The sequence below is a fragment of the Rhinolophus sinicus genome, chromosome 5 (assembly GCF_057876585.1).
Source record: "Rhinolophus sinicus isolate RSI-liver-muscle chromosome 5, RSI-T2T, whole genome shotgun sequence".
Taxonomy (NCBI): Eukaryota; Metazoa; Chordata; class Mammalia; order Chiroptera; family Rhinolophidae; genus Rhinolophus; species Rhinolophus sinicus.
Window position 1 is genome coordinate 77,477,194 of NC_142505.1, and position 13,015 is coordinate 77,490,208.

Here is a 13,015-nt window from a genome sequence, read left to right on the forward strand (position 1 = left end):
ATGGTGCTTGCAACCCATTGATATCTATCCCTGTTGCTCTCCATTGGGATTTTCAGAAAAATTCAACTTTATTGCCCTTTCACCTGGAATGAGAACTTTATGAATGTGGCCAAAATTTTGTGGCCAGGATCTTTGCCGTAGATATACTACAGCCCTTTCCCCTAGCGACTGCAGTTTAAAGAAAAAGAGAAATGACCATGTCCCCTGCTAATGTCCTTGACGTCCAGATACCATTTTCAGTTACAGAGGAAATATTTTTCTCTACTACAGGAAAGAAAACAACAACCTCTCTGGAATGGAAGGCAAAGTTCATCATTCCAGAAGGCTAGGTAAACCTTAAAAATACTGTCACCAACTTTGCACCTATCCAAAATCTTATCATAGAAGTATATTTAGTGACAATATTATTCACAGTATATTATTAAGTGAACAAAAGTCCCTTGTCAAACAGCATGTGTGCTATAATCCTAATTTTATCAAATATGTATTATAAATATATGTTTATGAGAGGTATTAACGTCAGTTGCTTCTGGCAAGTGGGATTGGTTTTTTATTTTCTTTTTAGTTACTTGATTCATCTGTAATGAAAACATAGTGCTTTTATAATCGTGAAAAGAAAATCATCAGAATATCTGAGTAAATGTGACCAAGTACCTCTTAGGGGAATCACAGGCCCAAAGCACATGCAGCCAACAGTTCTGTTCAGTGTTCCACTACATTCTGGAATATTACGCAAGGGCCCCACTTTCTTGTGAAAAGAAGTTTCACCTCTCCTGTGGCCTTCTCACATGGCCTCCTCACAAAGCATGTCAATAGAGCCTATTCTTCTGCCTTCCCTCTCACTGAAAGCTCTTCCCCTCAGCTCAGCTGCCCTCCCCCACTTCTCCCAGACCGATGCTACACTCATCCATTCCATTCTTACTTTCACTTCTTTGCTCAGCATGTCCCTGCTCTCCAGAGAGTCCCTTGTATCTATGTGAACCCTCCTCGTCACTCAAGATCAGTTCAAGCCTCACACATTTTGAAGTCGTCTTTGATGACTCCAGGTCTGTCTGGATAGGGAGTGCCTAGAAGACTAGCAGGAATCCCCCAGGGTCTGGAGAAACAGCACAGAGACCTGGTACCTGTCAGAGCAGAGAGGTGTGAATGGAGGACTTGTTGGTGAGCCCGTGAAGCGTTCCCAAAAGACCCCCCAGAAACACTGTGGGGGAGGGGTCTTTTACAGGGAGCCAGAGGGAACATCTGTTTACATTTTGTTCTTTGTTTTCTAAATTATCCAGTTCACCAGTGCTCTAGCTTGACTCCAGGCAAGATTTAGAAATCAGATTCCCCAAAGCAAGTGAATTTGCAAGTATGGAGGCATCTAAGCAGTGCTTTGAAATTCACTTGCAAAGATAGAAGGATAGGGCCGTACTGCTCTCCTAACGGTGGGCGGAGAACAAACTCTCCCCTCTCACGAGTGTTTGTTTCCTAAGCTGTTACAGGGGGAACACCAGACAGGGGGAACTGTTACAGGGGGAACACCAGACAGAGAAATCCCCTTGACTCCCAGGTACTTGTGTGCTCATCTTTAAATTCTGATTGTGGTGGATGGTGAGGGAGTTCGGTCCACACACAAAAAAAAAAAAAAAAAAAAAGGAACAGACAGTGTATGCAGAAAAGAGAAAACTGATGGGTAGTTTAGTGCTTACAGGTTGATAATTGGTTCTTAGAGGAAGGATGCTAATCAAATGTCTTCATCTTTGGAGAAATAAGAAAGAGGAAATAAGCCTTTGTCAGGTAGTAACTATTATAAGGTCAGCATTTGTTAAGCACTTACTGTATGTCAGATAGTCTTCTAAGTGCTTTACATGTGTTATACCATTCATTCCTCCCGACTTATGAGGCAGCTACTATCATTTTCCTCATTTTACAGATGGCGAAACTGAGGCATAAAGGGACTAAGGAACTTGTACTAGGTAAAAATAACGAGTAAGTAGAGTTGCTGGGGTTCAAACTTAGACAGTCTAGGTTCAGTGCCCAAATTCTTTAACTACTGGACAGCCTTTAGCAGCAGAACGCAAGTGATTTTCATGGAAGGACCATCCTAATCATTGGACCATCTGGCACTTTCAATGCTTAGCAGTTTCCAAGGATAGAGCAGGTTGCAGCTTAGTGAGTGGCCTTTGGTCCAACCCACCCCATCAATCCTACTCCATCCTATCCCCATCTCCACTGTCTTCTTGTACCATGCCCTTCTGTTCCCTTCTCTCCTGATATACCCTCTTTCTTTTTCTTGTCTTTCTTTCTCTCCTACTCCTTCCTCCATTTGTCCAGCCTGCTGGGATAACCAACCGGCACAATTTGGCTCCTCTTTTGGCATCAGAATAAAAAAGGCTGCTGCTGGTCCATGAGCTACACCTTCCCCAACCACCTTTCCTAGGAATGAGATCCTTCCCAATTCATAGGCTGAGCACAGGCAGCCCAGGAAGCAGTGAGAAGAAACAAAGACCAAACAATTCTGAAAACGAATTGCCCTACTCTCTCCCCACATTAGAGAATATCAGTTACCCTGATTGGTTTGTCTTGCCTGTAAGTCAAGTAAACACCACAATGTGAGTAGCACTCTCTTCACTCCCAGGAACCAGGTGTAGTGTAAGGAAAAGACAGTTGGGCTTCTCCCCACTTCTGCCACGGACAATCTGTATGACTCTGAGCACATCTTTTCCCCTCAGTCTCCCCTCCAACAATGTAAAGAATGGACACTATCTGGGAATTCTCAAATTAGGATTCATGGATAGATTCAGGGGATCCATCAAGTCCCAAAGGATAATGTATAGGAATTTTGGGTTTTTTTCAATTGACATTTTCATTGAGATAATTTCAGATTCACATGCAGTGTAAGAAATAATACAGAGAAATGTCAGATTCCCAATGGTAATATCTTGCAACACTGCAACACAATATCAAAACAGGGATATTGATCGTGATATAACCCACCTTTCTTATTCAGATTTCCCGTTTTAGATGCACTCATCTGTGTGTGTGCTGGTGTGTGTGTGTTTACTGCTATACAATATGGAATTATTTTTATGCATGTGCTTTTTTCTTTCTGGGGAAAGGCTCTTAGCTTTCATTAGATTCTCTCCAGTATCAGAGATGCAAAAAGGGGTTGAATTCCCAGCTCGGGAATTCTAGAACATCACACTCCAAACCTCTGTAGCTTTCTGTTCCAACAACCACATTTAATTAGCACTGACCACATGGCAGGCATAGGGATACATGGGGGGGGGGGGGGGGGGAGGTGATGGGAAAGCAGGGAAAACCCAAAGGTGCATAAACACGGTCCACAGAACTTATGCTCCAGCAGGGGAAGGCAGACAATCTGACAGGTAAACAAATCATTTATTAAACATGTACAGAAGAGGAAATGCCTTGTTGCTTGGGGCAGCCTGGGAAGTATTTCCACAAAATCTGATGCTTGCGCTACATCTTGAAAGATAATCCAGAATTCTTCAGCTGAGAAGAGAAGAACTAATTGTTAAAAATCATTCTCTCTTAAATTATATCTATTCTAGATGTTTTGAAGAAGACATAGGAAACCATGCCTACATTTGTTTATTCTACAATGTCAAGGTGTCAAATTCTTCAACTCCCGTGTGTTGGTGTTGAGGCCAAGGGATTTTTTCCCCCTGAGTCTATTTTCCACTGTCTTGTCCAAATTGGACACCAGATCCTGCCTGCTTAGCTTGAGAAAGGCATTTTATCTCAGGCGCCTTGCTCACATCAGAGCTTATATTTAAAGCATGAGTGATGAGAAGAGACCGCAGCTAAGTTCCTGGCTCTGTCCCAACCCTAGATGCACCCAGAGCGCCCCCCTCCTCTCCAAGCGAGTGCTGGACGCCAATGCTATAGTGGTTGGTGGGAGTCAGAACTGGCCGGAGCCAGGAGTAAAACATCTCTGCTCTCCAATCAATTCTCCTATCACTGGGGTCTCCTTTCCCACAAGGGCTCGTCAGAAACCCTCAGGGGCTGAGCTCAGACACCGCTCAGGGGCCTCTTTCTCTGTGGATTGCAGGTTCCACATCAGGTTATTTAGTTCCCAGGACTATTCTCAGGGAGATCATTCTCTCTGATGGAGCCATCCCACACCAGGGAGTCCAAGATCCTACAATCGGGGCCACCCTTTGAAGAGCCCCCTAGAAGCCCGATTCAAGGCACCACTTCTTATGGCCTCTGTGTCCTCATGCAATTTATTTAGCCCCCTAAACCCCAGTACCTTCATCTGTAAGGTGGGGATTATAATAGTATAATCTGCACGGGGCTATAAACTTTAAATAAATTAACCCATGTAAAACACTTAGTACATAACAAGTACTCCATTTACTAATTATTGACATCTATTTTTATAATAAAATTATTTCTGGTTGTAAAAGAATTAATGATCACTGTAGAATATTTGTGAGCCACTGACAAGTTTAAGGAAGAAACAATCACAACATCCAGGGATGAGACTATTTTGATGTATAGTTTTCCCAGCGTGTGTGTGTGTGTGTGTGTGCACGCGCGCGCATATACGAGACTCATGGGAACTTAAAGACTGGGTTCATATTGTGTATGTCTGTTCTGTAACCTGTTTTATTCAACTGATATGAGTATTTTCCCACATAAAAACTTTTAGAAAATAGTACTTTTAGAAGACTACCGAGTTTTCAAGCATATTGATGAAACCCAATTTATGTAACCACTCCCTTAGCTTGGAACTCAGATTGTGTCCTCTTTTTACATTTATGCGACGATAAGTGTCCTTGTTCGTAGATTTGTGTGGGCATCCCCGTTTATTCCTTAAGCTAAATGCTTAAAAGTGGAATGATGGTGTCAAAGGCGTTTTGTTTTGCTTTGTTTTGTTTTTTAAATGTCAGGTACACAGAATTGGATTAACCATAATCCTTGGTTCATGACACATAATTGGTATTTGATGACCTAATGTTATTAATTTGGGTGGTAAATTCATTAATTTTGATAATGTAATCAGTACCTGTGAATTCACAACCCAAAACAAAGGCTAGGACCTCAACAATAACCGATATTTAACCATTAGGTCTTCCACCCCATCTCCCCGTGCTCCCCACCCACGGGAACCATCCTGAATCGTATGTTCATTTCCTTGCTTTTTTTAAAATATAAGTTATTACTCTATCTGTAGATATCTCTAAAGAGTAATTTTTAAAAATTGTCCTTAGCTTTATAAAAAAAAGATATCTTGTAATATTTCAGGACCTTTTTTCACTTACTGTTACTTTGTTATAAAATTCATCCATATAATTGCATTTTACTGTAGTTCATTCTGACTGATGTAAAACACCCTAGTGCATAAATGTACTATGGTTTATCATCCACGCTCCCCCTGATGGGCAAATGCATTGTTTCTAAGCTTTAGCGTTTGTTCACACTGCTGCTATGGACATTCCTGTAAATGTCCCCTGTTGTACAAGAGTTTGTCTAGGGAATCAGTTTATAGTCCCAGCAGCCATAGAGGAGAGTTCCTCTAGACCCACATCTGGTACACCATGGATCCAGGATGTCAGGTTGTTCTCCAGACAGCTGCATCAGTCTACCCTCCTTCAGGAACACGTGAGAATGCCAATTTCCCCAAACCCTTTCCAACTCTGAGGATCATTGAAAATGTTTGACCATTTGATAGCAAAACATAATATCCCCCTGCTGTTTAACTTTGTGGGAAGATACTGACTCCTCTAAAAGCTGAGAGAGAAGGGACGTGGCTTAGAGAATTGTTCCCAGTCTGATAACTTCGGTGCAATTTCCCCAGTGGCTCAGTCGCGTTCCCATGTCCTAAAAGAGGTGACACAGTTGGAAGGAGGGAGTGAGGGGGGCCAGGATGGGAAACAAGCCCAACTCACCACAGTTGGAGCTTGTCTCCTGGTTCCAGCTCCTGCCAGTGTCAGATCACTCCTTGATGAAGCAGGCATTCTCTCTCCCCAAACCCCCACCGGAGAATAGCCGGGATAATGCTACCCTTTGTTATTTGAATTGATAAATTTAAACCTCTTTCCTGGCTCTGCAGTAAAAGAACTTTCTATTTTGGGCTTAGTGACGTAGCCAAAACCGAGCAGAGAGCAGCAGGCTGCAGCACGAGTTAACAGTTTTTCTTCAAGGGAGAGAATCCACAGGCAAACAGAAGAACCTTCCAAAAGACGTCGTCTGCCTAGCAACAAGCAGCCTATTCACCTGTCTTTCTGCTGACAGATACATTGCAAGGTTCAGAATTGAACACTACCTAATCTTCAGGGTAAGCTGATGAATTAATCTGAACAACCAGGCTTCTTAACTCAAATCAATTCTCCAGGACTTCATGGATGCCACTCAGTATACCGTAGTGCCAGACGAGGGATTGTGAGGGGAGTGTGTCTTCAAGGGGAATTCTAGCCGCCAAACATTAAACTGATTTGAGGAGTGCCTAACACACTTGCCCAAGAATATACTTTCTTCTGCTAGTCCATTTCTCTGCCAGAAATCCCCAGAATAACATAGGGACCTGGGTCTCAAGAAGACTCCAGAAGTACATATAGCAGCCATGTTTATAAGAGGAGCGATATATTTAAACTATTGGCACGTGTAAACACATAAGCATGGCCTGGAAGACTGGGACAGAGGACAAGAAGTCCCCCCACTCTCTCTTGTTTCAAACTTTTTCTGATGGGGGGTTTCAAACATGCACAAAAGTAGAGACATGATATAATAAACCTCCATGTACTGGTCGTCTGGTTTTAACAATTCTCAACATGTGGGCATCTTGTTTTATTGGTACCCCACCCCTCCCGCATCTCCATATTAAAACCAATTAAAAGGAAATCGCAGATATTTCCATATTTAAATACTTCTGTATGTGTTTGTAAGAAATAAGGACTCTTTTTTCCAATAACCACTGTATCACATATTAAAAATGAACAATAATTCCTTAATATCATCTAGTAGCCAGTCAGAAGTTAAATTGAGCTGATTTTCCTGTCTTTCTGTAATGGTTTATTCTAATCAGAAGCCAAACAATGTCATTTGTATTTTTTGATTTCTCTCTTCTGTCTCTTTTAGTTTATAATTAAAAATTTTTTTAATTTATAACAGTTTCCCCTCTTTTTTTTATTGCTCTATATTTTGATGTTAAAGATCATGAATCTTCTAGTGACTAGTGCTGTGTAACAAACCACCCCAAACTTAGTAGCATACAACAACCACAGTTTGCTGTGCTCATGTATTCTGTGTGTCAGGAATTCAGAAAGGGCACAGTGAAGAAACGACTTCTCTTTGCTCCAAGCCGTCTGGGGCCTCAGCTAGGCAGAGTCAGAGTCTGGTGATGACTTCACACCTGAGAGCCAGAAGCATCGAGGGCTTGTTGACTCACATGTCTGATGTCTGAGTCTGGGGTACTCCAAAATGAGGACTGCTGAGCAGGGCACCTACCCATGGCCTCTCCGTGTGGGACACGGCTTCCTCACAGCATGGCAGTCTCAGGGTAGTCAGGTTTCTGACATGGCAGCTGAAGGATCCAAGGGTGAGCATTCCAGCCAGCAAGGTGAATGTCATATCACTTTTTCTGATCTAACCTCAGAAATCACAGTGTCCTTTTGGACGTATTCTGTGGGTTGCAAGCAAGTCACAAGCTCACATGGACTCAAGGAGAATGGAATCAGACTCCACCTTTACAGGGGCAGGGACAAGGTTCCAGAAGAGCATGTGGGATGGGAGGTAGTGTTGCTCCACTTGGTGATTGGAGAATCAAGCTTGCCTTTCCTACACCAACCGGGAAAAAGATTGCAAATGGAAACCTAACGGAAGAGAGAAAGGGGGAAGTTTATTTGTCTGCAGGGTCATGTCCTACAGTTGTGTAGTTGTGCCCTGAACAACCCAGAGGTAAGGAGGGCTGAAACCCAGCTCTACCTGCCACACCTGTGCCTGGCTGCACTGCCAGGAAGAGGCACCTTCTCTAATACACATAAGACACCATATGGGGAAGAGGTGTTCTGACTGGATGGTAAAAGGTCATTCAATCTGCCTTACACTTATTGGGTACCTATTGATGCTACTTTGGAGAATATTAGGTCTTCTTTGGTTTAAGCTGCACACAGAATGTTGGCCAAGAAATATCTCAAACATGGTGCTGGGTTTACTCAAATATATTTTTAAATGGTGCAAGCTTTTAGCATCAGGTACTTTTTGATTGCATTGGTCTAGAATGCTCTAGACCTATCTTTGAAGAAGCCAAGACACTGTGTCCCAGTGACCGAAGGCCTAGTCTGACCCACCTACTGCCAGCCTTGGCTGGATACAGGAGTTATATGAAACCAGTCCAAACAGAATTAAGAGTTTTCTTTTCTTCTTTGCAGTCCCTATTCTTCATTATCATAACTTTTAGAATTTGAATAAATCCCTACAGAAATAAATGCTTTCATTTCTTTATGTTTACGGCTATCAGGAAAATAAAATTATATAGATAAGGCAAGGTCTTTTCCAAGGATTTTAAGGACCAGGGCAGCATCAGACATCCCTGAGTTTGATACGAGCCAGCATGTTATAAGGCAGCTCATACATGTCCAGATATAAACCTCAGTAAATGAGATTAAAAAGCTGTGCTCATGCTGATCAAGCCATGCTAGTGGTCAACAGTTGGGTTGAGGAAAGCCTCACGTGGCAAGGCCCAGGGCACTTGATTTTTAACTTAGAGTTAATCACACTTTTCAGTTCATGGCACATTATACCATAACTGGTCCATGCAAGACAGTTCTTTAGTTTTAAGTATGTGTGCATGTATTTCCTCCTAGTCTCACTCCTATTCCCCCCATCTCTGCAGAAACAACCATTCTATTTAATTACACTTTTTGGCTTGTATGTGTTCACGTGGAATGTGTGCTGTTGTCTCATTTGCATGTATTTTCATTTACATCAATAGCACTGTGTTATAGATCTCATTCTGTGTCACTCTTTCCACTCCACCCTATTTTTTTTAACTTTTTTATTGGGGAACAGTGTGTTTCTCCTGGGGCCATCAGCTCCAAGTCGTTGTCCTTCAATCTAGTTGTGGAAGGCACAGCTCAGCTCCAAGTCCAGTCGCCAGTTTTCAATCTTTAGTTGCAGGGGGTGCAGCCCACTATCCCATGTGGGAATTGAACCAGCAATCTTGTTGTTGAGAGCTCGCACTCTAAACAACTGAACCATCCGGCCGCCCCTCCGGAAGCTCAGTGGCAGGCAGCTCGTTGTCTTCAATGTAGTTGTGGAGGGTGCAGCTCGCTGGCCCACGTGGTAACAGAACCCGCAACCCTGTTGTTCAGAGCTCACTCTCTAACCAACTGAGCCATCTGGCTGCCCCCACTCCACACTTTTTAAAGACCTATCCACCTTACTATATGCACATCTGATCCCCAATCCTTGACTGCTGCAGAGGCCCCACCCTGGGAGCCACCACATTTGGCCTCGCCACTCCCAGGAATGGGCACTCAGTGCCCCCAGCTTCCCACCACCCAGAACAGTGCTGCCATGAGCAGCCTCATGTGCACCCCATTTGGGACCCATGTGGCAGTCTCTTTAGACAACTTCTCGTCCATATGGTGTCTTTATGTACCTTAGAAAAGGCACCTCCTTCCTCCTGGAGGATACAGCCCCACAGTAAAGCACAAGGCTTGACAAGGGGGATCTCAGGCTGGGTTCCAGCCCCTACTCACCCTCTCAGTTGGAGTCTTGCTCAGGGAACAATCTGCAACTGTAAGAAGTGGCCCGGCCAGCAAACCTTCCCCCATTCTCACTTCCACTGGGTTTCCACTGTCTGCAACATCACACCTGGTTGGTACACGGAAGGGTATCCACTGACCACAGAAATCTCATCATAGGATATGTGTATACTTGTGACCACGCAGTGCCCCATTGCTCGAGCACTTTATACTTGGGCTGATACAGTCTGCGTGAGCACCACTGCTTGGTTATGAGGTCCACGGGAAGTGGGGAATCAGGCATGGCTACAACACATGGGTGGTAGGCAGAGCAGACGTGCCTGCCTGAGGCCAAGGTCAAGGGCCTAGGCACTTCACTCACTCGCTTTGTCTTGGAGGAGACAGAGAAACACCTTTTCCCTTAATGCCGCTGTCACAACACACAGGTGAAATGGCTGGCCTCCTGTACACAGGGCAGCATTTCTGAGGGGCTTGGCCACAAATGATGGACATGTGTCCCTGAGCCATGCTGCCTTTGCCCCTTGGTGAGCACCCGTGACAGACACAAATAAGAAGAGACAGTTCTCATTCAAGGTCAGCTGAGCAGGCTTAGATTCAATCATCCAGGACAGCTCCTTTAAACAGGTCAGGTTTCAAGTCCATCAGAAATGCTTAGTGGCCATTCAGATACATCTAAACCCTCTAAGATAACTGTGCGCGGAGGTAAATCAAACACCTGAGGTATAAAGAAAGCTGCTATTTTCTTGCTGATGTTTTCTCAGTTGTCAAATGAGGATAATCACAACGAGAATTTCTAAAAGGAGGCAGAGGCTTAACGTATGATTTTTCAGGAAAAGAATCAATGGAATTTTCAGATTTCTGAGAGGAAGGCGGATCCTAGCAATCAAACAATTACTGTATTTCTGGATTGTGCTTGTGAATTTCGAATTACACTTTAGTACTTATTACAAGCCTGGCTGACAGTCAATCATGCGACAATGTGATCCATACTGAATAGCACTGTCACTACCGTTATTGTGTGCAATTGAAAATAAGCAAGGAGCGGGGCTTTGACATAATGCAGAGGAACAAAAGTACAAGTCAGCTGTGTGCATTAACAAACATCAGGGTCTGGAAAACTGGCCACAAAGTGGCCCTGTGACACAAAAACCGTAACTTAAGCTTGGCATTCAGAAAGAGGAGCAAAAGTTAAAACCTGGAGATGACTGCCACATGACAGGAAGGATCCAGAGGTTCACAAATGGCCTGGCTTCCTCACCCAGGACAAGGCGTCCATCGTCTAGTGGGGCCTGACTTATCCTTCTCAAATGGCTCCAGCAAGGCTTCATGCCCTTCCAGCCCTTGTGCCAGAAATACATCACCCCCTCTGAGTCCTGGAGACTGCCTGTTCCCACGTGTCTCTTGGTTAGACCCCCGTCCCTTTATCCTAGGAGTCACTAACTCACATCAGTGGCTTGTCGATGGTCCCTTCAAAGACGTCTGGGGTGGCTTCTACTCCGTGTGAAGCCAGAGTCAGCATCTCTTCCTGCTGTGTTAGCCCAGGCCCCTGGTCTTTTATCATTAAGCATAAGGGAGACCAAGAGTTGATTTTAAGTGCTCTCACCACAAAAAAGAAATGATAATTATGTGACGTGATGGAGAAGGTAATTATTTTGCAACATATAAGTGTATCAAATGAACACATCGTACCCCTTAAACTTACACAATGCTATACGTCAACTGTATCTCAATAAAGCTGGGTTGGGGGGGGGGGGGCGCGGAAAAAGAACAACATAGACCAGAATTGGCTCCTGTAGCTCACTGCAAGGCTTCAGATAGGATTTGGATTCTCAGGTTGCCCTTCCAACCCTCCCTCCTACTTGATTCCAAGTTTGTTTATTTGTGTATTTTTTAAATTGGATTTGAAAGTATCTTTCTTCTAAGAGGCTCAAGGCTCATTAAAAAATTTAGAGGAGCAGCTACTTAATAATGATCAAGAAGTTATTGTGTCACCAGATGACTCATCAAGAAGAAATAGGCCCAAATTAAGACAAGGGAGATTCGAGTTGGCTCCTAATGAAATCTTTGACAAAAGAGGAAACACAGCCTGGACAAGGCCGTGGGCAAGAGGATGGGAATTTCACCTCCTTCCAGCGACCTCTGAGGAACAGAGCAGAAGACTGAATAGTCTAGACTCAAGCCATGCCTGCTTACAAACAGGGAAAGGCCAAGGTCCCTTTCAGATCTGGTAACACTTCAGGAGAGTAGCCAGATGCCCTAGGAAGCTGAATTTTTTATTCTTAATAACTGAACAAAACCTATTCCTAGAGGAAAAAGGAGAGCTTGGAGCCTGCCTAGGATTCCAAGAGCTCAGATTACTTACTCTATATCTACCCTCCCTGGACCGTGGGCCTGGTTCACTTTCATTTTTTTTTTTTTTTACCACTTTTAGGGGGTCAAGGGAAGGGGAATCTTAAATGTTAAAGTCCATTTACTGGAAGAAACGTTCAAATAATCAAATAAATCTTGCCTGTTGTGTCAAAGCCATATTTGTCAATTATCCATGCAGAACTACTGTAAAAGGTTTCTCCTAGAGAAAATGTCCCAAAGGAATTGAACAACGCCAGACAGAGGAGAGAGAGACCACTGCAGTTCCCACGAGCTCCTTAGAGCTCTGAGCACAAGCCGCAGCTCCCCAGCTCTTCCCAGCTGAGGCCCAGCACATGCATGAGAAAGTTCCCCTCTGTTGCCTCAGCCAACAGCTAGCGAACCCTAGCTTCGCATACCAGGTTCCTTAAGCAATAATGAGTCGGCTTACTTCCTCCTTGATTTCCTAACCAAGAGTGTAGTTCCAGTTTCAGTGTGGAGGCCAGAAAGGGCTGATGACGTCACTACTTCCCCAGAGCGGTTCCCTCAGTCGTCTCAGCAGGTTGCTTAAGGGGTAAGCCACCTCCCTAAACTTTGTTTTGAAAGCCTAACTAGAAATTATTGCTCTTAGACGGGGCACTCAACCTATCCTTTAATTCTGATCAGACTAAAATTTTCAAAAGAAATTCCAGGGTACCTCTCTGTATAGGATGTGCGGAGTTGGCCAGCAGTCCTGAGACCAGGTTTCCCGTATGAGCCCTGCTGTTAGTCCCTGCACATTCAGGGCCTTTGAATAACCTTTAAAGTGATGCTATGACCTTCCCCAGAAATAGCGTTTTCTAGAACTCTATGCTAAAAGAGAAGGGGCTGCAGCTACTGCAGAATTCTGGCATCAATTTCACCTACTCAGAAGAAATGCCGTGGTGCTGCAGCCACACCAATGAGACACA

General features: G+C 43.9%; 1 protein-coding gene across 1 annotated transcript in view; it reads right to left on the bottom strand.

Annotated features, from left to right (window-relative positions):
* Positions 1-3,365: 3,365 nt before the first annotated feature.
* CDKL3 (cyclin dependent kinase like 3) overlaps positions 3,366-13,015 on the bottom strand; it is a 61,421-nt gene continuing 51,771 nt past the window's right edge. The window contains exon 13 of the mRNA XM_074313519.2: positions 3,366-3,498. Within this exon, the coding sequence (XP_074169620.2) occupies positions 3,466-3,498 (33 nt within the window). The 3' untranslated portion in view covers positions 3,366-3,465. The remainder of the gene's footprint in view (positions 3,499-13,015) is intronic.